Source organism: Columba livia, chromosome 3 (assembly GCF_036013475.1).
Source record: "Columba livia isolate bColLiv1 breed racing homer chromosome 3, bColLiv1.pat.W.v2, whole genome shotgun sequence".
Classification (NCBI taxonomy): domain Eukaryota; kingdom Metazoa; phylum Chordata; class Aves; order Columbiformes; family Columbidae; genus Columba; species Columba livia.
Genome location: NC_088604.1, coordinates 15,444,896 through 15,470,169, shown reverse-complemented (window position 1 = coordinate 15,470,169; position 25,274 = coordinate 15,444,896). Strand labels below are relative to the sequence as shown.

Genomic DNA, 25,274 nt, shown 5'->3' with positions numbered 1-25,274 from the left:
TCTAAGGGATAAGAGATTTTCACTGCAGGGAAGCAAGCTGTGCTGTGCCAGTTGGCCGCAGAGCTTGAGGATGGTGTCTAACTTTTTTAATTCACAAGTATAAAAATAATCTCTGTTTCCTAAGACAGGGCAGACAATACAGCTAAGATTTGTTGTGAACAAGAATAGTTGCAAAATTTAGAGGTTTAGAGGTTTAGGAGACCGCCTGGTGCAACTTGTGAAGAGGATGTGTGAGTCCTCATATTTGGATTATTTGCCTGTAAGTCTCCCAGACAGTGTGGTGTATGTACTATCCCAGTAACTCCTTCCCCACCAAGGAAGTTGTGGCTGTTTTGCACCTAGAAATTTTGTTGCTTCAGCAGACCAAGCATTAACTAGGGTGAACTACACCATGTAATTTTGAGTCTAATTGTAGCCATCTTTAAATTCAATCCTAACTCAGTAAGAAATGTGTTTCTTACCGGGCTTTAGGTGAGAAAAATCCCTAGAAATGGAAACATTTTCCAAAGCAGAGGAATAATTTTAAAAGTTTGCTTATATCCGTCACCCTGGGGGCTCACTTCTGAACTTATATCTGTGCCTGTGTGGTACCAGCTTTTTTAAGGAGTTCAGGTTATGATCACCAAGATATGTAGGAGGCTAAGAGCTTATGACTTAAAAGGAGAGGCTGGTAGAACTCCTTTTGTTCCATCTTCAAGATATTCAGTTAACTGTTGAGGGTTATAGAGGAAATGGAACTGGAATCTTAGGGATACGCAGTGATGGGACAAGAGGCAACAGGCACAAGTTGCAACAAGGGAAATTCAGATTAAATACTGGGAAGAAATATTTCACTGTGAGGAGAGGCAAACATAGGAACACGAGTGAAGGGAAGGTGAGAAGTCTTCATCCTTTAAGAACTTAACGACACCAAGGTCATGGGCAGCCTGGTCCAAGTTGTCCCTCCTTTGGGCAGAATTTGGGAGCAGGTGACCTCTAGAGGACTGCTCCAGCCTGTTGGTCTGTGACTCAGCACAGGGTGTGGCATGAGTTTCAAGTGCAGTTCCCTATGGAAGTTTACCACTAGATTTGCATTCAAGAAGGCATGTTTTTAACGTATAGTAGAAGTGATATACCAGTTGAATGCTGGAGAACTGAATATAATTGCTCTTTCTGCCATGAAGTTTCTGTTTGTTGACTTTTCAGTAGGTGGCATTTCCTAGATGCCTTAATTGAGGGCTGTGCAGAAATGCTTCTCCAAACAGTGTTCTTTCATTAGTTAACATCTTGTATACTAAATACTTCAAAAAAGTCTGTTTGCTTTCCAGAGTTAGTGACTAGTTTTAATCTTTATCCTTTTGTGATTCCCCAGTTGTCAGATGAGGAGAGCATCATCGCTTTTCAGAGGCACTGTGGTGATGACTATCATAAAGACCAAAAGAACATAAATAATTCTTCCTTCAGAGCATGATCTGTGTCCTGATGTTCATGTATTGCAATAGAAACAGCGAAGAAAGCAAAGCTTCAGTCCATCCTGTGTGGATGGACTTTTGGGGAAAAAAAACACAGGTGCTCATTAATTAACTAGAACAGCTATGCATGCATTAACCAGCCTTAATTATAGCGTTTCCTAGCTTTCTGATTATTTTTTTTTTACTGAAATGCTTTTACTGTATTCTTTTAATAGTTTATTGTTTCTAAGCATAAATCAGTTAGGAATTGGAGCTATTTTTACAGCATCACACTTGCATGTCTTTGTTTATGGGAGAGCACAGCTGAAGGAGTCTCTTGTAGCAGTTGATGTGCTGTGTGTAGCAGCTCAGTGCTGTGCTGTCTCTCGGGCTCTGAGCTCAGTTCTGTTCTCATCACCATCAATGGGAATTTCACCCTTGCCTTCCCTCCAAGTGTATGTCTTAAGTATGCATGCTGTCCTGTTTAGGGGACTGAGTGTATTAACGAAGTGCAAACAGAATGTGCATTAACAGTGTAGATGTGGGAAGCTAAATGTTAAATACTAAATAAATCCAGGAGCATGGGAAATAAAGCCAACCACTTCAACCATCAGCACAGGCCTGATTTTTAATAAAGCTGCTGATACTAAAAGGCAATTTTAAAACAAGAATGGTAAAGTTGCGTTAGGAAGCACTCTAAAGTTCAGATGCTTTGAAATGAAGGTTGCTTGTCAAACCTTAATGTGTATCTATTGTGCATATGCATTATAATATTTTAATGGGATAAATCCATGGAAAGTGCAAAAATAGTCTTTGACTTGAGTGTAGTGGAAAATTAGTTCAGCTTAAAACCGTTCACTTGCCATGCACTTAAAAGCCTGTAGAAATACATGAGAAAGGTGTATTTAGTGTTGAGGGCACAATAAATGATCGGAGGAGATGTTATTTTGGAAGTAATGCTTTTCAGAGATAATTGGAGATACTTAAGAGCTGGAGAATCTAAAAGTGACAGTGGTTTTGAATGCGAGTGATTTTATGAACTTTTGAAAGTTGTTACAATTCTCTCACTTACAAGGTCTCTTTTGGTCTTGTCCTTTAATAGCTCTCTACAAACACGTGTCAGCTGTGAACAAGTTAGGTGTGGAATTCTGATTCTACATGAAGTTTTTTATTTGTGTAACAGGAGAATTCCCCACTGCTGGAATCTCTGGCTTTCAAATGTCTCGAAAATATAAAGCAGGGTTCAAAATCTTATTTGTTCCATCTTTTGCGTTTCAGGTCCAAACCATGAATTACGTTGGACAGTTAGCAGGGCAAGTATTTGTGACTGTGAAGGAGCTCTACAAGGGACTGAACCCAGCCACACTGTCTGGATGTATAGATATAATTGTAGTACGTCAGCCAGATGGAAATCTTCAATGTTCCCCTTTCCATGTACGCTTTGGGAAAATGGGAGTCCTACGTTCTAGGGAGAAAGTGGTAAGAAAATTGAGAATTTTTATATGTTCTGTGAGGGGGATTCTAATGGTGTGAAAGTTACTGAGTGTTCTATGATATGCTAGTCAAGACTTTCTTAAGACACTCTTTGCAAGGTGCCCAAATTGAGGCTAGATTCAGTTAAAAGTGATCATTACTTATTCTTCCGTTTCAAAGCATAATTTCTAAGACATTGACTATAAAAAGAAACCAAGAAGACCATGAAATTGGCAATATTTATTTTCAATAAGCAAAGTTTTGAGTGTGCTGATCTAGGATTATAATATTTAATTAGTAACTGTGTATTAAGACCCTTTTGTTTAACATGTTCATTGATAGTTATAAAAAGGGAGTTAATAATGAAGTAATATGTTCAGATGGCAGAATGTTGAGGCTAGTTGAAGATAGAAAAAGCAGTGAGGACTTTTAGATAAGTGTAACCAAGCTGAGTGACCTGGCAATATGATATCAGATGCAAAGTTGCCAGTAAGTAATGCATGATGGGTTATTATAGTAAATAATTTGTAGCTACACACAGTCTAATTCTAATGTAGTTATAATTGTTCAGCAGAAAGATCCTGATATTGCTGTGGACTGTGTTAAATTATTACATGAATCAGAAAAGAATACCAGTATTTATGATGGGCAGAAGTTAATAATGTTACTGTGCCAATACTATACTGTGTCCTGCAATATAAAATGCATGTAGGCTTGTCCAAACGTCCAAAAAAACCCACCAGTGAGAATAGAGTTTGTGGCAAGAAAAGTTACAGGTGAAGAGAGAGATCCTTCTCACAAAAAATGGAAATAGTTGAGGCTGTATAGTGGTTAGATAAATGTCTGGAAGAAATAGCCGATTTTTCACATTTGTGCTTCTCATAGTGTAAAGAGAAGTCTGTTTAATGCAACTGAAAGACAGTATAAGAATTTGCATATTGAAGTACTTATTGCACAAGGCAAAATTAGGCTATGAATTAAAAGAGCAAAAAGATTTGTGTGGTGAGTGAAGCATTCAGAATTACATTTAAAAATATTCAGGATTTTATATAATTACTATAAACCTTCCTGAGTAGAGGACCAAGACAGTAACGAGCTGAATGAGTTAGAAAAGCACACTGACAATTGATGGCCTTGTGAAGGGGTGGGGAGAAAAACAGACAAGTTCAGTATTTTATATTTATTGTAAGGTTTCCTACACTTCCCTGAGAAGCATTTGTCCAGTGACAATGGTAGGAGATCTGAACAGGAGCTGTGTACCTAAAATAACTTTATTTTCAATTAAAAATATATTTATTTTCTTCCAGGTTGACATAGAAATTAATGGAGAGGCTGTAGATTTGCACATGAAACTAGGAGACAATGGAGAGGCCTTTTTTGTGCAGGAGATGGATAATGATCAGGTGAGAGTCAAAACTAATTTTAATTTGTTAAAAATTCAATGCCTGCTTTTCAGAGTCAGTTTTGAGTTAACAAATTTTGTTGAAAAGCATCACCTCTACCCATTTTATAGTTTTGAAAGTTTCAGGACAATTTTTTGCTAAGGAAATTTAATATAATACTATGGAGTTACATTGTTTTTTGGGTCACCAAAACTGAAAAAAATCTAAAGATAGTAATCACATAACTAAAAAATAAATTAGAAGTTATGTGCATGCCAGTGTGTGAACAGAAGTAACATGTACAGAGTTTACATACTCCAAAGATGTGTACAACAGAGGTGAATTTGTCCATGGACCTGTTTTTTGTAGAAATCTTTACTCTGAACACCACAGGTAAAAGTGTTCATGCTTTGTAAACATTGGTGCACACAGTAATTCTGGTATTTACCAAAGACATGATCTTGCAACTACTATTTATGTGGAACTCTGTTAAATGAGAATGCCTGCTTTTGAGCCGTGTGATTAAATATTAGTCTATGTAAGTTATGGGCACACAAGTTTTGAATAGTCCTCACATAATGTAACATAAGAAGAGTTTTATACAGGCACTTCTCTTCAGATATCTCCCATAATTTTTGTCACTGTCCAGAGTGTGATGAGTTTTAAAATTACGTAGGACAAGGGGTATTGACTTTAAAGTGAAAGAGGGTAGATTTAGATTAGAAATTCTTCCCCATGAGGGTGGTGAGGCATTAGATCAGGCTGCCCAGAGAAGCTGTGGATGTCTCATCCCTCGACGAGTTCGAGGCTGGATGGGGCTTTGAGCAACCTGGTCTAGCGGAAGGTGTCCCTGCCCATGGCAGGGGTTGGAACTTGATGAACTTTAAGGTCCCTTCCAACTCAAACCATTCTAGCATTTGGCAGTGTTAGGTTAATGTTTGGACTTGATGATCCTGAGGGTCTTTTCCAACCAAAATGATTCTGTGATTCTCTCTTGAGGATGATACTACTGTCTTCAGGTGAGAGCTGTGTGCACATGCAGTATTAATCTCTGTATCTTTATATTTAAGTCTTCTCTGTGGTAACAGTTATTCGGTGGGTGAAAATTGCTAGAATTACTTCCATGGGTGTCTAGAGATATACATATAGGATGGAATAAGAGGAAGTTTGTGTGACCTAGTTATATACTGGTGACCTACCTGATTACTATCTGTCATCTGAGTTGTGAAGGAAAATTGGATTTTACAAAATGCTCGGGTTATAAACTAGGACTTTGTTTCTGCTCTGTATCTAGCATCTAGTGGATAGAGACTCATGACATAACCTAGCCAATAACAGATGCTCAGAGAATCCTTTTTAATTAAGAGTATTGTTCCTGGCTTGTCTAAGGAGATGGAGCAATGGAACAATTCCCCTATGCTATAGGATCATAGTGAGCACCCAGATGTCCAATCTTTGTTATTTTTCTGGGGAATAAATGACTTAGATTTTGGCAATTGTGCAGAGATTTTAGAACGACGTTTACAACTGGCAGAGGGACTAATATGTTATGTGGTTTGCATGTTTTCTTTCTCAGGAGGTAATTCCTTTTCATCTCTCCACGTCTCCTATTCTGTCTGAGGGAACTGCTTTAATGGAAGCTCAGCTGAAGAGGAACTCTATAGACAGAATAAGAAACCTGGACACCGGTGCACCCTCACAAGTACCACCTCAAGCCTATGGATCTCAGCCTTCTACTGAAACATCTTCAGGCTGTAGCTCTGTGAAAAAAAGGAGGAAAAAGAGGAGGAAGTCTACCCATAAATTAGATAGCTTAAAAAGAGAAGACAATGGAGACACGTCAGAAGATGAGGACATGTTTCTTATAGAGATCAGCTCAGAGGAAGAAAAAGAACCACTGGACAATTCAAGGTATCACCGTGGAACTGAGATACATAATTAAAACCTAATGCTGGGTTAATGTTCCATTACATACCTTCTAACAGTATTTTCTGTTTAAGTCAGTATCTATGATTTATGAACGTGTTTTTTTTTTTAAGAAAAACCTTTAGGCTAGAAAGCTATTAAGAATGTTACTGACAAAAATAATGAAAATGACATTGAAAACATAAGAACAATTCTCCATCACACTGTGATCTGGAAGATGTGAACTGGGTAGCATTTCTCTATCTCTTTTTAGTTCAAGTTATACTAATTCTTCTCTACAGTAGGGATTTTTTGTTATCTGGAGTATATGACAGTTCAGTAATCAAGGATGGTTTTTAAATATCACATCTTTTCCTGTACCTAGAGTCCCTGTTCCAGATGTCTGTGTTGATGAAGTGTCTAATACAAAGGCTCCTGCAGCTTCTACATTTTCTCAGTCTACATCTTACCCCCATTCAGATGGAGAATGGTCACCTATTCAAAGGTACTTTTTCTGATAGTACAGTTCTAAATTACCTTCCTTTAATTTCTTATGTGCCACTGATGTATGAAGTCTTACTAAAAATTTTGGTATCAAACATGGTCACTGTCAACTACGAGATGAATGCTTTCTATATTTGAGATCAGGTAGTGTACAAAAATTTCAGGTTCACTTTTTCCTTGATTCAACAAATGCTTGCATACAAAGGCAGGTCCACAAATTCTGAAGAGTATGTATATCTGTTAATGTCACTGCATATAAATGCTGTAAGGAGGATGAACATTTTGTGAAATCTGACTCTGCCTGATGCACACACCTTTTAAGGTCTTCAGTGAATGCAGGTATATAAATCTGTAGTACTTTGGGTGTAATCCTTTTAAGAACTATCAAGGTTGGAACTGGTGTTTAAAAAAAGTTTTCTTAGTGAATAAGAATATGAGCTTCTTCTGTCTCTTTGAAAGCTAATCTGTTGAATTGCAGAGGTAGATGGACCTGAAATATTGATTGTGTGACAACAACACATACAGGACTTTGCTTACTTTTTCCTGTATGTGTATTTGTGTGCGTGTGTATACCTTTGACAGAGCAGATTAGTTTGGACATCCACTCTTGTGTCTGTGGAACACTGTCAAAAAGGGACAATTTTTTTTCTTGATATGCATTGTGTTATCAATCCCATGAAGTCTGTGTGTGTCTGTGTGCATGTGCTGCACGTCTTCCGTGTGATCTATGGAAGTGAGGCAATATTCACAAGACTATATCCTAAGCAGTCGAATCTCAGTAGACTGCGCTGTAGATGAGGGACAGCAGAAGGGAGAGGAGGGAGATGATTTCAGAGCAAGGGCTTAATTTGAATTGCGTTCTGGAAGTAACTTTATCCACTGACTGTAGAGCTTAACGTGATTAGCTTCACCAGTCTGGTGATAGCGTGTGTCAGTACCCTGCCCATTCAGTAGCTTTTTGAACTGTATGTTCTGTTTGTTTCTTGATTGCAGTATTCCAGAGTTTGAAAACTCTAGCTGTAAATTCAGCATTCGTGTAGCTAACACACAAAGAGCTTATGTTAATCAACACTTGTGAATAATGGCACCCTGTTGTTTTTTTTTTTTCTACCAACATGCTGTGTGCTGTCCAGTAAACCTATAGATTGCACAGGGCAATCCTCTCTTCTCAGTGTTCCAGCAGACGGAGGCCTATCTAACTCTTGTCCTCAACAGTCTTCTCACTTTCCTCCTCCAGACAGGTAGAACAGTTGTCCTCCCTCTTTCTGGAATGCTCTTTAATCCTTCTAACACGTTAATGCACTTCTAACATGTTAATAGTATGTGGACTTTACTGAACTTATAACTGCACTTACTGCTAACCAGCACACTTTGAAAGAAAGTAACAATGAGAGCTGCTTCTCCTACTTACTTTTTTGAGGACATCCACTGGAGGTAAATTGCCTTGGAGAATCATCCCTTGAATGAGGGTGGCTAATATAAAATCAGGCCCATGAAAACCTGGGTTAAAACTGAATTCTATTAAGGTGATAACAAAAAGGGAGAACTTAGCTAATGAAAACTTACATTCCTCTGAAGACTGACATTTCCATGTGGCTCTTTACGGTCAGTATACATTTTAATGACATATTTATCCAGTGGTTTTCCAGAGTTGTTTGCTTGTGCAAAAGTAAAAACAAAGCAAAGGCCTCAGGGACTGAGTGATAAATAAGGAGTGCAGAGCTTGCAGTGGAAGGAGCTCAATACCAAAAGAGAACTTATTTTGTTCCCTGGTTCAGGGGAGGGGAAAATTTTCAGTATGTTGGTTTACAGTGGGGGAACATCTTATAGAGTAAAGGTGATGCAATAGATAAGGCATCTTGTGTAAAGTTTAGGAGACTTAAGCCTTTGCTGTAGTGTAGGATTCCTCTGACTGTATTTTCTACAGAGCTAAAAGTGGATACAGACACCTTTTATGATATTTTAAATTTGAGATGTCTGAAGATTCTGCAGCCAGGCACTTTCTCTCCATTAAGTCACTGGAGAGAAGTTGCAGCAACTCAGTTTGAAGTGGGTGTCTGAATATGACCTCTGTAATTCCCCACTGATGCTGGGGAAGCTTTGAGTAACAAATCAGGCTAAATTGCTCATTGCTTATCTCAACAGATGCCATACTAGGTGCTTCAGGCTGTATCAAAATTGATAATCTCGAGGTTTTCTCAGCTTCTAGATCAGATCTGCTCTCTTTAACCTGACCATGTTGCAGCACCAAGTTAAGGTGAGATCCTGGAACATTCAAGGCTGCTCTCCTCAGTGTTTCTCATGGTAAGGAAGGACAGACAGACAGGTTGGGATGGAGCAGTGATGTGTTCTGGGTGGCTCACAGAATCACAGGATGGTTGGGGTTGAAAGTGACCTCTGGAGATCATCTATTCCAACCCAGAGCAGATTGCACAGTATTGCGTCCAGGCAGGTTTGAATGTCTCCAGAGAAGGAGACTCCACAACCGCTCTGGGCAGCCTGTTCCAGTGCTCTGTCACCCTCAAGAAGTTTCTCCTCATATTCAGATGGAACCTCCTGTGTTTCAGTCTGTGCCTGTTGTCGCTCATCCTATCGCTGGGCACCACTGAAAAGAGTCTGGTCCCATCCTCTTGACACCCACCCTAGAGATATTTATGAAGATTGATGAGATCCCCTCTCAGCCTTCTCTTCTCCAGGCTGAACAGACCCAGCTCTCTCAGTCTTTCCTCATAAGAAAGGTGCTCCAGACCCCTAATCATCTTTGTAGCCCTCTACTACCAGGTCATCCGGCTGGGTAAGTGAACCTGGGCTGAACATACACCAAAGCCTAGACCAGAGATGTTTCTAAGTAAATGGGTATTTTCAAGGTTAAAATATGTATAACTGACAGATTATTTTGTGCAGTGACACCACTTCCTTAAATCCAGATGTTTTGGTCTTAAAGCAGCTGTGGAAGCATTATTGCCTGCTGAGATTTTTCTAAAGTGTCCAGATTCCTGATTTTCAAGGTTTCAGTGGGCCTTAGATGCAGGGAAAATACTCTAAATCCTACAAACTTGTCAGCAGGTGATGCAGAAGGTGCTGAAAATGTCACCAGGCATTTCCTGAATCCTTAGAGCTTGAAAGTAGTTTTAAAATCCCATTTATTAATTCCTTCATCTGTCAATTGGTAGGTTATATCCTAAGGACTAATAACAATTTGAAATTCTTAGGGCCAAAAAAGATCTTCCACGGTATTGCTTATATATTTTATAGTTTAGTTGGATAACATAATTATATGTAGCTAAAAAGTCAGAGTGTTTGTCCATATTCAAAGTATACCTAACTACAACATAACTGAAAACAAGGAATAATGTAGATAATTAGGTTGCTGTTTTTTCAGATGTGAAATTCACGGATTATTTGAAAGCTGCTTTGTGCTAGTGTGAAGTAATTATTTGTCTGTGACCAATGAATTCCCTATCAGCTAGCTCTGCAGAACTGCCATATATTGAAAGAGTAAAACTGGTTTGGATGTTCAGTTTATCAAGAAGAAGGTAAAGAATACTAAACCTAGGAAGCCTTTTGTTTTTGAGAGTGAAGGTAACTCAGTTTGGACATTTGATTTAGGAATGTTTTAGATTCTCTTGTTGCTTTTAGTTTTTAAATCAGGATTGTGTGAGTATACCAAAGACATGCTGTAGCTCCGACAAAAAATAATGGGCTTTGGGGATTCTGGGTGAAATTCTATGACTTGCGTTATGTGGAAAGGCAGAGTAGATAATCAGAATTTTACCTTTTGTCATTGGAATTGGTGAATTGTTATTTGTTAATGGCTGACTTGACATCAGATTATTGACCTCACCACATTAAAAATACACTACAAACTGATAATTTACTAATTAAGTATTAAAAATTTTATATTGAGTAGTCAGCAAAGCAAACAGTTAAATATTTTTTCACTGGAAGGGCTCAAATTCATTGTATGGTTTTTCTCCTGGTTTTGCTATAAACGTGCATCCAAGGGTAGAACTGAACAAGTTAGTAGAAGGAAATAATCAACTGGATTCCTTAGACTAGTTTATTACTTACTCTGGATAAAGTGTCTTGTTGATGTGAGTAATTTCTGCTCTTCACATCCATTATAACAATACTAACATCTATTCATCTGCTGCTGCTTGTGCCATCCCTTTTCCTTTTTCCACACAGAAACCCAAAAATCCTCCTGAAATGCTCAGGGCCAGTCTCTTCCAGCTTCTCAAATACTACTTCTGTAATGCACATTTAAAAACAGATGAGACCTCAGAATGCCAGTCTAAGAGGATCCTGAGCTGTTTAAACTGTTTTTCTGTGCTTGCACACTTTCAGTTGGCTGATAATTATTTAGATTTTCAATGCTTTGCATGGGTGGATATCAGTTTGGAAAGTGTGTAGTGCATTGTGGTTACTTTTGTTTCTGTAACATTTTTGTAATAAGTAGTGTTTCTGTTTGTTTGTCTTTTCTTCAGCCCCTCAGATTCACGCCCTCCTACTCCCCAAAGTGACTCAGAATTAGTCAGTAAGCCTGCGGACAGAAGTGGACTGAAGAATAATCCCCACATGCACTGGGCCTGGGGAGAACTACCTCAGGCTGCAAAGGTATCCAACATAATTTGTTTAATTCCTGCTAGCATCTATGGTGCTTTAATGGGGCAAATGTGCTTATTCTATTGCAGACTGCCCAAGAGGGAATGGATCCTATTTTTACATAAAATCGCAGTATTTATGTAAGAGAATTGCATCTTGCTCCTTAGGAGGTACAGGAAAGGACCTTGTGCTATGGATGTTCTCAACATCGATGATATGCAGTAGAAAATCCGGATGTATCTGAGACCTAGTCTTGTAGAAGTTAGAAGCTTAAATAACATAGAAAATCAAACCCATTGTCCTTTGGTAAATCATTGAAATTCAGAAATGGTCTTAGAGGGCAATTAGGTGCCTGGTGTTTGCAGTGTGATTAACAAAATGTGTTACTTGAGTACATAAGCATCCAGAAACACCTGCAGTTCTGTGTCTCTGTGTGCCAAGACGTGCTGTTCCCTTGGCTGAGTGACTGGCTTGTTGCCTGTCTCGTTTTAGATGGCAGGATCTGCAGTGTGCCAGCAGCATTGTCACCCATGCTGCACATGGCGGGGCAGTCAGGTGCTGGCTGTCACCTTGTGGTAGCTCTGGAGTTGGAGCATTCCTGTGGGAAAGGGGAGATTTGGGGCTTACACATGCCTCGGGGTCTGAGAAATAAAGATGGAGTTCCCGTGGCATACTGCAGGTATTGGGGCAGGAATGGTGCGGGTCTGGTCCCTTCTGCTTAAAACTGACTTAAGGGCTGTGATGGCATCAGGAGCAGTATAAAGAAACAGAGCCCTGGCTTTGCAGGCCAGGGAAGTGGGTATCCTCCTCAGAAAGAAGATGACTTTTTCATTCTGGTGGTGACACCAGAGTCATAATGGGACTAATATAATTTATCTTCAATTCACTATTGGTAGCTAGTGAAAAAACAGAGGTGGGAATCCAGAATTCTTAATTCCTTCAGAAAAGCTCTGGCCTCTTTTTTACTAGGCCAAACATGAACTGTTGTATCACCTCTGCCTTATTCTCCTCATCATGTATATTACAAGAAAATTGGGAGCTGTCTTCTGTACATAGAGACCTGATTTAAGTGTGCAGACCCAGGCAGGAGTTTCACATTGGCATTTCTGGTTTAGAGTTCAGGGTTTCCTCTTAGTAGATTTGGTTGTTTCATTTTTATCCCAGTCACACAGCCTTGTCTGTATTGCAAATCTTATTCCTGGAGGCTTTTCCCTCTGCAGTCCCTTTCTATGTCCCAGCCAAGCTATTTGGCAATGATCTGGCCATATGTGACTGGGAGTTACACTTTGGATGCTGTTGACCATCATGTAGGAATTTGCTGTGACAAGAAGGTCACAGCAGGTATACAGCTGCTGCTGTAGGAGCTCAGCTCCCTTCTGTAAGAACACTTCCTGAGCAATGTTCAGAGAAGATGTAGAATTGTTCCCATAAAGTGATATAAAATCTAAATCTGGGGTATAAATGAATGACTTTATGCTCCTGTGCTCGTCCCTGAGAGCATCCTGATTGTTTAAGGACTCCAGTCTGTGTTTCCTTCTCATGTTTGTCAGGGTTACCTTGTGATGAAAAGCTGGGATTTGCCAGGAAGAGGGCAGGGTTGGAGTTGTGACATGCTCCCAGGTAGCTGAGTGGGAAATGAGGGCTGTAGAGCACTTTGCAGAACAAAGCTTTCCTGACCCCAAGATGCAGATGAGTTTTGTGTGAGCGAGTGCACAGCAGAGAGGTCTTTTGTATGCTGTAGTCTCTACCTGAGTTAGTTGTGGCTTTCTACTGTAGCTGTGTACCTTGAGAATCTGATCTCGCTGGAGTATAAGAGCTTTCCTTAATAGCAATCTGTTTGTTTTTTTTTTCCCTCACAGGCCAGTTCTGTGCTCAAAGCAAAGGAACCCAGTGTGGTGGATGTAAATCCTTCAGAAAGCACTCACTTTCGGGTCATCCAAAGTTCTCCTGTAGAGGAGTTTAACACTGTGTCTCCTCTACCTGCCATTGGAGAAGCAGGTGCAACAACTGGGGATGACAGTGAGCCCTTACCAGCTGAGACAAATAAGCCAGAGATAGAGTCTCCAGGAGCAGCTGTACCATCACTGCCTGCCAGTGAAGAAATAAAACAAGCTACAGCTTGCTCGGCCCAATCAGCTGGCAAGACAGATTCCCCTTCCAGAAAGAAAGGTAAAGCTGTTGATTCTGCACTTTCATATGTATGATTTTGTCTTTAAATTTCATGGTGATAAAGCATCTCATTGTCATATAAATTAATCTGTGCCCTGAAGGCACTTTCAGATCTGAAAAGAAAGAAGCTTTGGAAAGAAACTTCAAAACCTGAGCTGTGCAGCAGGCTGTTCACAGGAGCCATGTAGTAAGATATAAGATTCTTCTTGGTCTAAGGTTTTTGTCAGCTCTCTGTATATGAGCAAGACTGCAAAACTTACTCCAAATTCATCCATATTTGACAGATTCAGAGATTTCACTTTTTGGTACAAGCACACTGTAGGTCTGCTGCTTTATGTGCTCTGACTACTTTTGGAGGTGTTATGTGTCGCTGGTAATTGTGGAACCTCTCTGTGATAATAGAAAGTAGTAGTATGTCTTTTGCACAAACAACAGATTTACCGTAAAATAAGGTGTTTTGTTTCACATGAGCAATTTCAGTTCCCTGTGGTACACATGCTATCTTGAAATTGTGAAATATAATTCCATCTGCTTTTCTACTTCTTAATTTCTGGGCTCTGTACCCATAGTGCTTTATAATAAGTGTCACAATATTCACATGAAATTTATTTGCTTACAAATGTTATGTTTTAGAGCTCTGATTTTTTCTATAATTACATAAGCCTTAAATAAGCCCAGTTTGTGTGGCTGCTTTTTAGTCAATAAAGGCACAAGTTTTGTAGCCACTTCCCCATGCCTTCCACTGTCTTTGAAGACAAAAATGACAGTGTTACTCTGCTTACTATTCATTCTTTGCATAACTTTTTTTCTGATTGCTTTTCTGATGTTTGATGTTGGAAATCAGGTCAGTGAGAAGTTGTGGGTTTTAGAATGAATTCTGATTAGGTCTTGGCCTTACAGTGGTTACTTGTCTAGATGAACCAGCAATGGCAGGGCAGCGATGGCTCTGTGTGTTGGTACAACCCAGGAGGGTTTTTTGTCCCCTGCAATGATGCATGTGCACACGCAACACGTCAGGATGTATGTGCTAAAGTTAGTTGTCTCCGTAACAAGCTGGTTACAGTCTGCTAGTAACTATAGTATAGTCTGTTGTATTACCCTTTTGCAAGAGGGCATTGAAGATTAGTTCTTGGAGATTAAATGCCCTGATTACCTTACTGTGATAACAGGCCTACACAATGACACATAAAGTTTTCCTTTTGCTGTTTTCCTACAGTGACCACGGACTTCTAATTCCCAGTGGTTTTGTCTGAGATAAGGAGGCTTCAACAGATTTCAGAACTAGCTCCCTATTGTCCCATGTTGTGTATTCAAAGTCTGAACAATGTATATGAGCAACTTGTTTTGAAATTTTTGGCAGTACCATTTTAAAGAAAAGTTCACACACTGTTACAATTTGTCTGGTTTCTCAATCTTGAAATAAATAGTTAAACAGGAATAATAGTTCTGGCATGTTACTCAGGAAAAGTTCATTAATAGGCTTATTTGTGCTATCTCTTACAGACAAACGAAGCCGTCATCTTGGTGCTGATGGTGTCTATTTAGATGACCTCCCTGACATGGAACCAGAAGTTGCTGCACTTTATTTCCCCAAGAAGTATAAATCCTTTTCTTATATTTTTCCTATTTAAAGAGCTCTTGTCACCTTCCAGATTTAGATCAGACTCTTAATTGCCAACCAAATAAGACTACTTTTTCAGAGTACAAGCAGAGATGAAGGCAGAATGAAAATAAAACTCTGTGGAGGGAAATATTAGAGCTTTTAGAAGGCTCTGCATTTGGGCCTGAGGAATGTACTTGAAGCTGATTGTTCTATTTGGGTCAATTAAGCATTGTATATTGATTGTGGATTGTTATGTAATGTACACTGATGTTTGTGAGTATTACTCACATGCCCTGGGAGAGCAGTTGGCCTTGGGATATATTTATCCGTATGTCCTTGCCTGTTACCGTGAAGAACATGTCTTACTGTTAACAGCATTAGCACAAAATAATTGCTATAATGTTGTTCTACTGTGGGTGATGACCTATAAATATGAATGTTATAATAATTTTTGGATGACACACGACAGATTTATTTATGAAAATATTTTACCCTGAACATATAATTTCCAGCTTGTTCTGATCTACATTAGAGCCTTTTATCCGCTTTCCACATCAGACTCTAGTCACTTGACTGAAGTCATTGAGCAACAACTAAAGTAGCTTGCATATTTTATTTTTCTTTCTTGCTTGCTTAAATTTAGTTGTTGTAATATTAGCATTTCAGTAAAACAGAGAAGGATCAGTAATATTGAGAAAAAAGTTGGATTGATAATTCCTTTTTCAAATGCATTCATATAAATCTAGAATGGAAAGCAGAGTTTGGGCCCACACTCTGTAATAATTATTTCATTTCTACACGGATTTTTAAGTGGGTATAATTAATTTTTGTTTCTTAAAATTTTAATCCTAATGGTTTATATATTCAGTATTTTATTTATATGTACATGACAAATAAATACACATACACATCCTTTGTTTTGGCTTTAGCTATCAGTTTATATAATTAATATAAAATAATAAACTAATGCGTTTATTCTTGTTCCAGCATGGGAATAGTTCTACTAGTATAAACTCTGCTTATAGTAGCATTATTTTGTCTACTAAGGTTGTATAGTTTATTGTCTTATTTGCCCTGTCTCTTGTAAGTAAGTGTGGGTATCATTATACATGCCTAGTTTAGGCAAATAAGCAGAAGCAATCTGGTGTTTGAGGGTACATGAGGTCTCTGCTTCTTTGTTTAAATTTTATGGCAAAACCAAGCAATTTTTTTTTTCTTAAGTGTGTGCCAGAAGGAAATGGTGTTTATTGAAGGGAGAGAAATTGGGAATGAATACATGAGGACTGAATTCCGTATTTTTCTTTTCAGTGGGGATACTGCCCAAAGCAAGAACACGAACGACATGGGGCCGCGGTCCGCCAGTCAATCTCCGCAGTCTGTCGGGAGCTCAGGTGTTGACAGTGGAGTTGAAAGCACCTCGGATGGAATTCGAGATTTGCCCTCCATTGCCATTTCTCTCTGTGGAGGCCTTACTGACAACAAAGAGATAACCAAAGGTACAGGAATCCCTTCCGAACTCCAGGCTTGCGCTGTCAGCCAAGTTTTAGCATCCTAGACCGAGGAAGCAGTGCCCTCCTGTGGCTGTGCTCAAGAATGTGTTGAGAAGATAAATACTGTACCTGAAATAAGTTTCCTAGAATTAGTGGGCTTACGTAGGTCTTGTGATTTTTAACACGTCTCAGTAATCCAATATATACTAAATTTTTTCAAAGTATATTATTGGTATTTTTATTTCCTGACAGTACTAAATTTTGTATCACACTTGGTACAGTGTATAGCTAGGAAATTCCCAGCTGCTGGTGTCAGACATGAAAAAGGTAGTTTGTAAATGGAGACAATGGGAGGAGGGGTTGGAAACTGTAACCTGAGTTCCTGCTCTACATCCGGGTTCTTGTGTGACTCTCAGATAAGTTATTTAGAATGCTCTGTGCTTTAAATTTCCAGCTGCATGAAGTGAAGATAAATGCGTTAAGACTTGCAGTTGCTGCAGTTTTGAAAATCATATGAGCCTGATGCTACACTGATTGCTGTTCAGAAACCAGTTATTAAAACACTTGAAATATACTGTGATTTATTGGAGTTGTATTTATTATATGCATCACTTGTGAATTGCATAGATTTTGTGAAAGGTGTTACAGGCAGTAGAAAAGGGTGTTTATGGATAAACATGTTCATTTTGCTGAAGGCCTTACAAGTGATAATTAAGTTTCTGGCTATGGGTTTACACATACATTGAGCCTGTCAGTTCCTGTTCCTAATTTGGACAGAGGATCAGTGAAAGACAATGGCAAAGCACTTGCCTTGCTTAGAAACCTGATTTTCCTCCCTGACAGTTTTATCCCTGAGCTTTCACTTAGCTTGTATTTGGAACGGGAAGGGCACCCAGCAGCTAACAAAGAAACCCTCGGCATCTTCCTGAGATTGAGAGTCTCTGAACGTTTTTCTTCCTTATTACTACTCATCTTGGAACCCTAGTAATGAAGAGCTGATCTGAAATGTGAAGCTTATGTGTCTGAGAGATGCTAAGAGGTTTAGGTTGGCCCATCGTAGGCATCTGTAAACGCATACTTTATGTATGTACTTTCTTCTTCCCACAGAAGAGTTCTTAGAACATGCAGTAACATATCAGCAGTTTGTGGACAATCCTGGTATCATTGATGACCCTAACCTCGTGGTTAAGATTGGAAATAAGTAAGTATATTTCAGGAAAAAGAATATTTTACTCTTGTAACAAAAACTTATGTGATGCTTATGTGTTAGATCAGTTTCATTGTAGCTGAAAAAATAGGTTTTAAACATTCGTAGCTTAGATTTGCTCTGAAAGAGTCAACTCTCTAGTGAATTCAGGTTCTTCTAGTTATCTTTCCTTCTTTAAATTGAGAGTAAAGAGCAGTTTCAGATGACCTGTTACAGCTTACTGGCACAGTTTGAGTTTCAAGAAGCTGATATTAAATGCTAATAATGTTCACACTCAATTGGCAGACTAAAAATGAAATAGGATATGAACTTGCTAAGGCTTGCCCTGAGCTACTTTGAATAATTAGTATTTACAGGGATGTGGCAGTCTGCTTGCAAGCGCTCTGTACCCGGCAGTTTGTCTGTGTATACTGAATATTTTGCTAATACGCCTCTATGGAGACATTGCTTTTCAAGACTTGTCAAACTTCACCCACTGAGTATGAGACTTCTATTTCTGCAAGACTAAGACATTATTTCTTATGTTTATATTGCTGGCAGCAATGCAGCGCTATGGTCTGTGTCAGATGCAGCTTTTTGGAGGGTGTTTTAACTTGAGTTCCTTGCACCTGGCATACAGTGTAACAGGGGAGAGATAGTGGCATTGTGCTGCCCTTAGAGGTTAGGCTACCTTACTCATGGACATCACTCATACAGATCTGGTGTGCCTGGTACATCCTAATGTGATAGTTTGTTACAGCCTCCTACCTGACCTCTATGGTCTGAGGTGAATTTGATGGCAGTGTTTACCTACCTACTGATATGCTGGGAAGAGAAGAGGACTTAGTGAGGCTCTTACTGTCATATTCTCTCGATGTCATGTGAGCTTCAGCTTCCCTAGACAGATGGATGATAATACTGTGTTTTTCCTATTGTCTGTAACAAGAGCTGACCTGTGTTCACCACGTAATAGCAAAAGCTTGACATCCTGCAGACTACGACCCTTACCTTTTGTGTAATTCCTTGATGGAAAAACAGTTAAAACAGCATATAAAAAATGTAGTTCATGCTGTGATAATGAGGTATAGTAAGGACATGAGGAATGTACAACAAATACCATTTCTACTTAAGGACCTAGCATCTGTTGCATATCTTGAAAAGTATATGCCATAAATACCTATGAACATACTGTGGAATAAGGTGAGTCTGCTGTTACTGGTGCAGGCCAGAGTTTGACCTGTGCTAAAGAGGCCTCATGGCTTTGACCTGCCAAATGATAAATACAAGGTAGATTGTGAATTGGATTACAAAATGCGGTAATTGTCTCTTTTGCGTGGCCAGGTACTACAACTGGACGACAGCTGGTCCCCTTCTGCTGGCAATGCAGGCATTCCAGAAACCTTTGCCAAAGGTGAGATTGAACCTGAAGGTTGGTCAGAAGAGGGGTTGTGATGTTCTGCCATTTATTAAGACAGGGAAGAGGGCTGTTGTGCAAAACAATCTGCACATCAGTAATATCTATCTGCACATAACCATTCATCTAGCTTATGCTAAGGGCTGAATAAGCAGGAGTAAATTTGATCTGTGAATTGTATTTATTTGCTAGGCTAAGATCGTTACAAATATTTTGAAGGGAGAGAAATTCCTGTTTTCTTTCATTAATATGGATTGTAAACATAAACTATATTGACCTATGTTAGTGTGTTTGCTGTAGCTCAATACTTGGTGACAGATTTCCATTTTATCTGGATACAGTATGCATTATCAAATACAAATAGAGGCTTGGGATTGTAACTTCAGTGACTGAACTTCAACAACTAGATAAGGAAGGCCTGTACCTTTCTAGCTTTCTCTTTCTTGGTTGTTTGTTCATAACCAACCCAGGTAGGTTGTAGCAGATAGCTACAGCTATGTGACAGCTCTATATGTTGGCTTATATTAAATGTGTTGATGAACTTAGTCCAATTCCACGTGACCAGGTGCCACGTAGATGCTCAGGACAGCAATACACGCTACTGAGAATGTATATAAACAAGTAGCATCGCCGTTGGCACCACTTTGTATCCTGGCAAGTCATGGATTTAATAAATTTTGGAACTTAGGCTTTTCCTCTGTGATTTGCAGCACTTCACATGTCTTTGGGTTTAATCTATGTGAATTCAAATACTATCTCTGTTGCCATGAACATGGAATAAAAATCTATTCAGAGTCCAGAGTACTCTCTGCCACCATGTTCTCAGTGCCATGTTACCTATGTATGAAGTAATGTGTATCTGCACTGTAGCATCTCAGTATAAAATAAATTTATCCTAAATGTCCCAAACATCTGGTAAACCTGACTTGAATTTCAAGGATGCCACAGAACCAGATGTTTTGTGGTTTACTGCAAATATTTTAGTAATCATCAAAGGTGGGACTCATACCATGGAACACAAATGCCTACAGAAGGTGTATATTTACCCTACTCTGTGTTTGTTGGGCAATTCCACAGAGCGATTCAGACTTTGATAGGAGCCTATTAGGTCTTCAGTGGCAATAAATATAAGGAAAGGAAACAGCATTTTTAATTAAACATTTTGATGCCTAAGCCAGATGTTTTGGGTTTTGCCTAGAATGGGTAAATGGAAAGAATTGGTATGAAATATTTTTGCTTAACAGCAAAGTGAAATGGCAGTTCTTTAAACAGCGTTATGGTATGGTTACATCATTATTCATGTAGGTTATCCGTTAAGAAAAGTCTTCTATGAGTGTGAAATTCAGTGTGTCAATTTTTTTTTTAGTGGATAACGTATCCTGAATGCTGGTAACTTTCAGACAGTGCAATTTTAATTTAATGGAGAAGCCAGTATATATAATTGGAACAGTCTGTAGGATTGGGAAGGTTTACTTGGCTGAACTGTACCTCTGAAACTAAAATTGCTCATTTATGCTACCACTCATCCTACTGGTTTTCTTAATGACCTGTTAATTAGAGGTTTGATTTGCTGTAATAATGAAACTAAGGAATGAAAATACTAAGTTACTTCATCGAAACAGGCTTTATGAAGTGATTGAGAACTGGAGTTTTTGAAAAACAAATCGCTCATCTTCTGCAAAATACACTTAACCACGTCTAATCATAAGCATGTGAATTATCTCAATCAAAGTCAATAGGACATCTGCTTGAAGTTGTCCATATGTTGGAAAGTTAGCCACTGTTCTCAACAGTGGTATTCCATTCTCTGTAGCTCCATCTGCTCCTTGTTTTTCCTATTTTTCTTTAAAAAGTTCTCAACTTATTTGCTCAACTTTATTCCTCTGTCATTCCTCTCTCTTCTCATATAGTTTAGATAGTACAGTGAAGAGAACCTTTGGAAAACTTGAGAAAAGGGATGCATTGTACCATGTATTAGCTGTATGGAACCCTCTCTCTTAATTGTGAGGAGTTCTCAGAATGATTTATTATTTTTTTAAATCACTAATCAGTGTCCCAGTTTTTTTCTGAGGCTATCAGCTTAGAAAGCCGCTGGCCAAGCTGTTCTCAGGTGTATCAAACACTGTGGCCACCTTTACTGTAATATTTTCCCCTTTTGTCTTTTGCTTGTTCTCTGGGTGAAAGAATTCAGCTCTCCTTGTTACAATGCATAAGACTCCAGTCATTGCGGGTATTGAAAGAAACTTTTTTCTGAGTTCTTGTATTTACAGCCAAGGAAAAATAGCCAGGGTTAAAAAAAACCCAGTTCTAACATTGTCAAACTCATAACATCCTACTAAACTCATAAAAGCTAGTGACTTCTTTGCTTTTTTTCCAAACTGGTGATTAAATATGAACTTTGTAGTTATTTTTAAATTAGAATAACCATTTTGCATGTGTGTTTGTTACCGTTTTGCACAAGAGCTCCTTCAAGAAGTGATATTTTCCTTTCTTTTTTTTTTTTTTAAATATGATTTGCACTAAGTAACTTCAACTTAAAACAGTAGGTTCTCCATTCTAGACATTATACTAACATCTATTTATGCTTTCTTTTTTTTCTTCTTTGATTTTATCTCTTTTTCATTTTCCTTTTAAAAAAACCATAAGTATTCATGCTTAAGTTACTTCAGAGCAGCTCTGGATACCATTAGATTTTGCTTTAGTAGAATTTATGGTCCACAGACAGTATGTTTACTTTTATTCTATTTATTATCAGTTAAAATTGTGTGTTTGACACTTTCTTTCATTTACATGTATCAGGCTGTCCTTTGTTTTGGGTTTTTTTTATGTTGCCATGCATTTATCACAGGCCACTGTGGAATCTATAATGAGGGACAAGATGCCCAAAAAAGGTGGAAGGTGGTGGTTTTCATGGCGAGGGAGGAACAGCACTATTAAAGAGGTAAGTTTAAGCAGCAAGGGGACTTTCCTTCTAGTTGCACTGGGAAGGCTGGATGCCTCCATAGTCATCCCTTTGAACTTTGCTTCTGAGAGTAACGCAATATTCAATTTGACTGAGGATATACACATTAAAAGATGTTTAAACAGGGTCTAAAGTCTGACTTCTTTTGACTTCAGAAAGCTTTGGATCAGACTCTACCTGAAACATTTGCCTGCAGGGTTTTGGTTCTGCATTTATTTTCATTACATAGACCTGAGGCAGTATTATCTAATGGATTAAATTTGTGTGTAGGAACCTGGAATCGAAGAGCTGTGCCACTAATTTAATGTTTCCGTGCAGATTACCTACCTTCTGCAGCTTTCTTCTGATAGTTGGTGAACAGACATATTTATGAGTAGTGTGAGCTGTAAAATTCAGAAAAACCTAAGGCAGAAAACTGACTCTATATTAGTTTTGAAGTATTTTTGAATTTCTTAGCATTAAAAGTTTGTGGTAACAGTCTTAAAGCCATGGATGAACATTAAAAACAGGGAAAAAAAGCAAAACTTTATATGAAATATTGATCCTCTGTCTAGACATATTTAATCGTTAAAGCTGGCTAATAAAACCTCTTCATATTAATTTGTACTACTAAAGCATTAGTACTTGAGGGGAGAAAATAACTTCTAATACATTTTCCTGGTTGTGCCTCAGTCGATGAAATCTTTCAGCCTTGCATAAAATAACCGTTGTATTGATCTGTGGATATGAGATTCAGAGCATGAGATTTATATACAGTTGGTTGAAGTTTTTTAGAGTTTCTGAGTGGAAGTGTTTGGTTATCTCTTGAGCTGTGGTAGCTATGTTGTGGTTTGTGTATCTCATAAAATCGTTCCCTATTTAAAAATCTTGTGGGACGAAATTGATAGAGCTTACCATCTACTCAAGGTAAAACCAGTTTGGAAAGATTTATTGCATTGAAGATTTTAATGATTGTATGATAGGTAACAGTATGTTTTTTTTCTTCTCCAGAGCCATACTTTGCTTTTTCAGGTGAAATCTTGCTGTTTGAAGTGCATGAGCTGAGTAGTTATGGGATTGATCCCTGAACTTCAACAGTACCAGATGTGAAATCTGATATTTCTGTACTTCTTCCATGCAATACTAAATCTTAATTCTTCTTCTGAGTTTTATTTTTGTGATTTTTAGTTCTTTGTACAACCTTTATTTTTATAAGAAAACCATTAAGTTTTATTTTGTCTACAAGTAAAGGAAACAAACATGCAGTTGATTTTTACCAAGTCTGTACAGGACACAATTTGCTTTTCAAATATTTTTCTAAAAACTTTTGCTCTCTCTCCAGCAGGAGATGCACAGCTTCTCATTTTTGTATTTTTACAGGAAACAAAGCCCGAGCAAGGTATGAGCGAGAGCAGACTTACAGGAGCAGGCTCTTCACAAATGAGCATGGCAAACAGGTACCCCCAAAATGATCTGTCCCTGAAATGAGCAGCAGTTACCATTTAAGAATGAAAGCAAGCTACCTCTTACTTTTGAATAAAGAAACACTGCGTCAGCGAAGTATGTTTAATTTGTTATTCGCCCCACCAAATGGGTGCAGATAGGAGGGCTCTACCCTTGGCAGGGTTGCAGATCTTGTGAGTGCTCTGGCATTTCTGTGGTTTGGCTGCAGCTCCATGACACACGTTCCAGCCCCTTGAAAACAAACAATAAGCTGTATGTATCTCTCTAGAGTTTTCAAGGCAACTGGGATTGTTTAGCCTGGCGAAAAGGAGGCTGAGGGGAGACCTTATCGCTGTCTACAACTACCTGAAAGGAGGTTGTAGCATGGAGGGTGTTGGTCTCTTCTCCCAAGTAGCAAGTGACAGGACGAGAGGAAATGGCTTCAAGTTGCACCAGAGGAGGTTTAGATTGGATATTAGGAAAAAATTCTTCACTTAAAGGGTTGTCAGGCATTGGAACAGGCTGCCCAGGGAAGTGGTGGAGTCACCATCCCTGGAGATGTTTAAGAGATGTGTATATGTGGTGCTTAGGGACATGGTTTAGAGGTGGATTTGGCAGTTAGACTTAATGATATTAAAGGTTTTTTCCAACCAAAACAATTATGACATTCTAACATCGTAGGTAACCCTATGCTGTTGTCAGATCCCAGTTGCTTAAATTCCTGATTTACATATACTTATGTCCTGGTAATTAATTTGTTCCTGCATATTCTGGGAAGTTCAGGGGCCTAAGTCTTTCCAGAGATTTATTTTTCCTAGGCAATAGTCATGGTTTTCTATTCTTTCAAGGACTGCAGAAGTGTCTCTTCCTTTGTGTGCTCCAAATTAATTATACTGTATGGCCAGAATCTCTCCTTTAGGAGGGTTCCATAAGATGAGCTTTAACTTGCTTTGGAGGGATTACTTAGCCAGGGACAGCTCTCCTACCTTAGCCCTGTACTGTACTTAGAGATCTCACTGTAAAGACACCTCTCTGTGTGCTGTCAGCACTTAAAGCTGAGAAGGGCCAGATTCGAATATGCTTTATGCTCATTAAGTTCAAGGATCACGTGATCTTTGTGAAACAAAAAGGCATTAGCTGTCATTCTTTCCCGGGGTCAGCAGTTGCAGTCCAGGAGAACATGCTGGCAGGAGGATTCCTCATTCTGTAGGAGACTAGTTGTTATCTCAGTTGCATCTGAGTTTGTGAGAGCCACAGAATAAATCAGAAAGGCTCATTTGCCTTTAAGGGGTGACAAGTGACATTTATGTCTGTTGTTTCTTACGTGGCTGTTTAAGATAAGCTTTAAAGTAGGATTAAGACTTCAAGCAGATGAGATCCTGTAATTGGTGTTCTTTGTTTAAATTTTAACTGACCTTAGAAATGTGTCATTAAAAGTTTATTGCCTGCAAGCAAAATGCGATAAGAGGGATATTGAGTAAAGCTTTTGGATCTGCTGTTACAAAGGATAAGCTAGGCTTTTAAATGTTGCTAGTCATGACATGTGGTATCTTGATATTTGGTCAGGATTTCCTAACATCAAACAACAGCCAGGTGTGATTGAAATAAGAGGCCAAGTGACGCTTGTTTGAGAGATGAGGTTTGTTGGATCCGCAAGGGATATTTTACCTTCTCTATAAGGTGATGGATTTGTTTACTATAGGAAACCTTTCTCTCTGAAGAAAAATAT

The 25,274-nt window shown here is 38.7% G+C and overlaps 1 protein-coding gene across 9 annotated transcripts in view; it reads left to right on the top strand.

Annotated features, from left to right (window-relative positions):
• LPIN1 (lipin 1) overlaps positions 1-25,274 on the top strand; it is an 82,083-nt gene that overhangs the window by 40,662 nt on the left and 16,147 nt on the right. For 6 of the 9 annotated variants that reach the window (XR_010471111.1, XM_005506845.3, XM_065055900.1 and 3 more), the window contains 13 exons: positions 2,709-2,909; positions 4,211-4,306; positions 5,862-6,196; positions 6,576-6,695; positions 7,828-7,935; positions 11,182-11,311; positions 13,159-13,468; positions 14,972-15,065; positions 16,380-16,567; positions 17,669-17,762; positions 19,089-19,158; positions 22,010-22,102; positions 23,483-23,559. Coding sequence is in view for 8 of the 9 variants with exons in the window: in XM_005506845.3 (XP_005506902.3) it covers positions 2,709-2,909; positions 4,211-4,306; positions 5,862-6,196; positions 6,576-6,695; positions 7,828-7,935; positions 11,182-11,311; positions 13,159-13,468; positions 14,972-15,065; positions 16,380-16,567; positions 17,669-17,762; positions 19,089-19,158; positions 22,010-22,102; positions 23,483-23,559 (1,916 nt within the window). In the remaining variant the exon portion in view is untranslated. Of the gene's footprint in view, positions 1-2,708; positions 2,910-4,210; positions 4,307-5,861; positions 6,197-6,575; positions 6,696-7,827; positions 7,936-11,181; positions 11,312-13,158; positions 13,469-14,971; positions 15,066-16,379; positions 16,568-17,668; positions 17,763-19,088; positions 19,159-21,807; positions 21,886-22,009; positions 22,103-23,482; positions 23,560-25,274 lie in introns of all 9 variants that reach the window. The other 3 variants (XM_013368451.3, XM_065055902.1, XM_065055905.1) reach the window with 2 other exon arrangements.